The 3,543-nt window shown below is 36.5% G+C and overlaps 1 protein-coding gene across 1 annotated transcript; it reads right to left on the bottom strand.

Moving 5' to 3' along the window:
* Positions 1 to 291: 291 nt before the first annotated feature.
* LOC148203108 (uncharacterized) lies at positions 292 to 3,174 on the bottom strand. Its single transcript, XM_088106741.1, has 2 exons — positions 2,621 to 3,174; positions 292 to 346 (listed from the first exon to the last, which is right to left on the bottom strand). The coding sequence occupies exons 1-2, from the start codon at positions 3,172 to 3,174 to the stop codon at positions 292 to 294; spliced, it is 609 nt and encodes a 202-aa protein (XP_087962867.1).
* Between the last annotated feature and the right edge of the window lie 369 nt (positions 3,175 to 3,543).

The raw sequence follows: 3,543 nt of genomic DNA on the forward strand, positions 1-3,543 counted from the left end.
CAGGTAGCGATAATACGGACATGATATTTTGCCATCACGCCCAAGTAACTCCTGAACGATGCTACATGTGCCCCAATAGGTACAAATGTTCGGGGATCAAACTCCACCATCACTAGTTTCTCATTAACCCGACGAGATGTGACATTAGGCATCCGAGTCACAAATCTACCCACTCTTCCCGTCAGACCTGATCCAGAGCTCATCATACCTGCTTACAAAGTGTTAGTAAATTATAGTTAGAACAGACAAAATAATCAAATTGTACAAGTAATTAAAACAATGTTAAGACACCTATTTATCCCATATGCCTTCGTTGTGATCACATCGAGTGGCATGTATTTCATCGGGTACATCATCAACCTTATTTTCAATGGTTCTTGATGAGAAGGAGCTTGTCTCAAGTACATCTAGAGAGTCTTCATCATCAGTTCTGTGCATGGCTCTGCCTTCCAATACCACTGACCATTTATGATTCACTGGGTCACTAACATAGAATATTTGTCTTGCTTGACTAGCCATAATAAATGGTTCATCCGTGTAACTCATTTTGTTAAGATCCACTAAAGTGAATCGGAGGTCTTCTGTCACCACACCAGAATTACTATCAACCCATTTACAATTGAGAAGTGGAACTCTAAAAGCGACATAATCTATTTCCTAAATTTCTTATATTATTCCAAAATAACTGATTGATGTTGTAATTGGATTCTTATCCTTGGAACTGGAAAAGTGTACAACCTCAACTTGTAGGGTAACTCCACTGTTTTGAACTCTACTTTTATCGTCTTCCTCCTTTGAATAGAACAAGTAATTGTTTATGTAATAGCCATTGAAAGTGATCACATCAGTGTTAGGTCCACGAGCTAGTCTCATTAGATTTTTAGAAACATTTGGAGTCGCATAAATCTTTTTCTTAAACAAGGCTAAAAAGGATTTGTTATGTTCATTAAGTGTCCACTTTTCACTCATACGTGGATGTGCTGATTTAATTTCATCAATGTGTTGAGAAATGTAAGGAATAACATCCTATATGTTGTTTAAAATGTACAAATGTGCTTGATTAACTTCTTTTCCACTAACACTTTCAATCCTTACTCTTCAAACTCCCTTTTCTTTCATGTATGTTTTCATGTCTTTTCTTTGGAAGTCCTATTGGGTCACAACTTGGCATATAACTTGAGCAAAATTCAATGGCTTCCTCTGTAATGTAGCGCTATATAATCGAAGCTTCCGGTCTCATTTGATTCTTAACATATCCCTTTAAGATCTTCATGTATCTTTCAACCGGGTACATCCACCTCAAGAAAACTGGCCCACATATTCGAATCTCTCTCACTAGATGGACAATGAACCATGATATCAAAAAATGAGGGTGGGAAATACATTTCCAAGTGGCACAATAGTTTGATGGCCTCATTTTGCAAATCATCTAACTGTCGAGGATCAACAACTTTCTTGCAAATGGCATTGAAAAACAAACTCAAACGTGTGAGAATACCTCTAACAGAGGCAGGTAATATGGCTCGAATAGCTACTGGTAAAAGTTGTTACATTAATACATGACAATCGTGAGACTTTAAACCAACCAACTTCAAATCTTTCATAGAAACAAGGCTACTAATATTCAACGAATAACCTTGTGGAACCTTCATACTATGTAAACATTGACAAAAAAATTGTTTTTCTTTTTTTGAAAGAGTGTGACAAAGGTAGAGGAAGATAGGTGCGTCTTCCTATGGATTGCAGATGTAACTCATAACAGATTCCCATGTCAACCAAGTCTTTTCGTGCTTTCACTCCATCTTTTGTCTTTCCTTTAACGTTTAGTAAAGTCCCAACAACACTATCACATACATTTTTTTCAACATGCATCATGTCTATGCAATGTCGTACATCAAGTTTACACCAATATGGAAGATTAAAGAATATTGATCGCTTTTTCCAAATGTTTTTCTCAACGGTCTTCTTTTTATGTTTTCCAAAGACAACATCAATGTTCCTTACCTAGTCGTATACTTCTTCTCCATTACGTGGTCTACACACTACATCATCCTCAGGACTTCCATTAAACGCTTTTTTCAATCTACGGTAAGGGTGATTTCGAGGAAGGAATCTTCGGTGTCTTGTGTACACAATTTTCTGCCCATGCTTCAGTTGAAGATAGCTAGTATTTTCTTCACAAATCGAACATGCAAAATGACCTTTAACACTGTAATCACTCAAGTTCCCATATGCTGGGAAATCAGTTATGTTGAAAAACAACATTGCGCGCAAACGAAAGTTTTCTTCTGAATATGAATCGAAGACCTCGACGCCCTTTTCCCACAACATTTTTAAATCGTCAATTAACAGTTTTAGATAAACATCAATGTCATTCTCAGGTTGTCTAGGACCCGATATCATCATAGACAACATCATGTATTTTATCTTCATGCACAACATAGGAGATAGATTGTAAATCACAAAAATAATTGGCCATGAACTATGTTTGCTACTTAAGTTGCCATAAGAATTCATACCATCGGTAGCAAGTGCAAGTCTTAAGTTTCTCGACTCTGCACTAAATTCGGGAAATGTGCCATCAATGTTCTTCTATTGTGGGGAATTAGCTGGGTTTCGAAGAAGATTATCACATTTTCTTCCATCAACGTGCCACATAAGATTCTTCGCATCTTCTTTAATAGAAAACAATCGTTTCAACCTAGGTACTATAGGTAAATACCACATGACCTTAGCCGGCGGACCTTCATTGTGTTCATCGTTATTTCCATCAAGTTTCTTCTTAAATCGTGACGAACCACACGTCGGACACACCTTCATTGAAGCATACTGATCTCTATACAATACACAGTCATTGGGAGATGCATGTATCTTTTGGTATTCCAAACCCATTGGACATAGAATTTTCTTCGCGTCGTAATTACGGATAGGTAACGTGTTATTTTCTAGTAGCATCTCCTTCAACAACTCCAACAATTTCATGAAACTGTTATCAGTCCATCCGTTTCTTGCTTTCAAACAAAACAATTTCAAAGTAGCTGATAACCTTGTAAAATTGATGCATCCTGGATACAACTCTTGCTCCAAATTGTTCTTAAGACTATCGTATAAATGAGCTCTTCCAAAATTTTCTTCGCCAACGTCATGTACCATTTCGTCTAAATGATCACTCATTCATTCGTCGACGTAATCTGAACCTCTTAAAGTTGTTGGCTTATATAATACTTCCTCATGCCAAGTCCAAACTGTATAACTTCTCATTATTCCATATATGAACAAATGATCACAGATGTTGTCCAAGTCTTCATATACTTGATTGAGACAACGAACACAAGGGCAAAAATATGCCCCGTTCCCTAGTTTTGCGTGTTCTTTAACATATTGTATGAACTTAGAAACCCCTCGCTCATACGAAAAGAATCCATGAAAAAAAAAACTAACTTATGTAAAGAAAAAAAAATACCTATCATACGTTGAAGGAAAAAAATAAACCATCATAGTATACGTACACAAACACAAATATCTATCGTTATACATATATCA

The sequence above is a fragment of the Vigna umbellata genome, chromosome 2 (genome assembly GCF_029865625.1).
Source record: "Vigna umbellata cultivar VRB3 chromosome 2, Vumbellata_1.0, whole genome shotgun sequence".
Taxonomy (NCBI): Eukaryota; Viridiplantae; Streptophyta; class Magnoliopsida; order Fabales; family Fabaceae; genus Vigna; species Vigna umbellata.

Bases quoted from the DNA above. Each gene is read 5' to 3' on its own strand.
- LOC148203108 (XM_088106741.1), bottom strand. From the start codon at position 3,174: ATGAGTGATCATTTAGACGAAATGGTACATGACGTTGGCGAAGAAAAT. The intron at 347-2,620 runs TCGAAACCCAGC...TGATGATGTACC, and splicing joins AGAAAATGTGATAATCTTCT to CGATGAAATACATGCCACTC.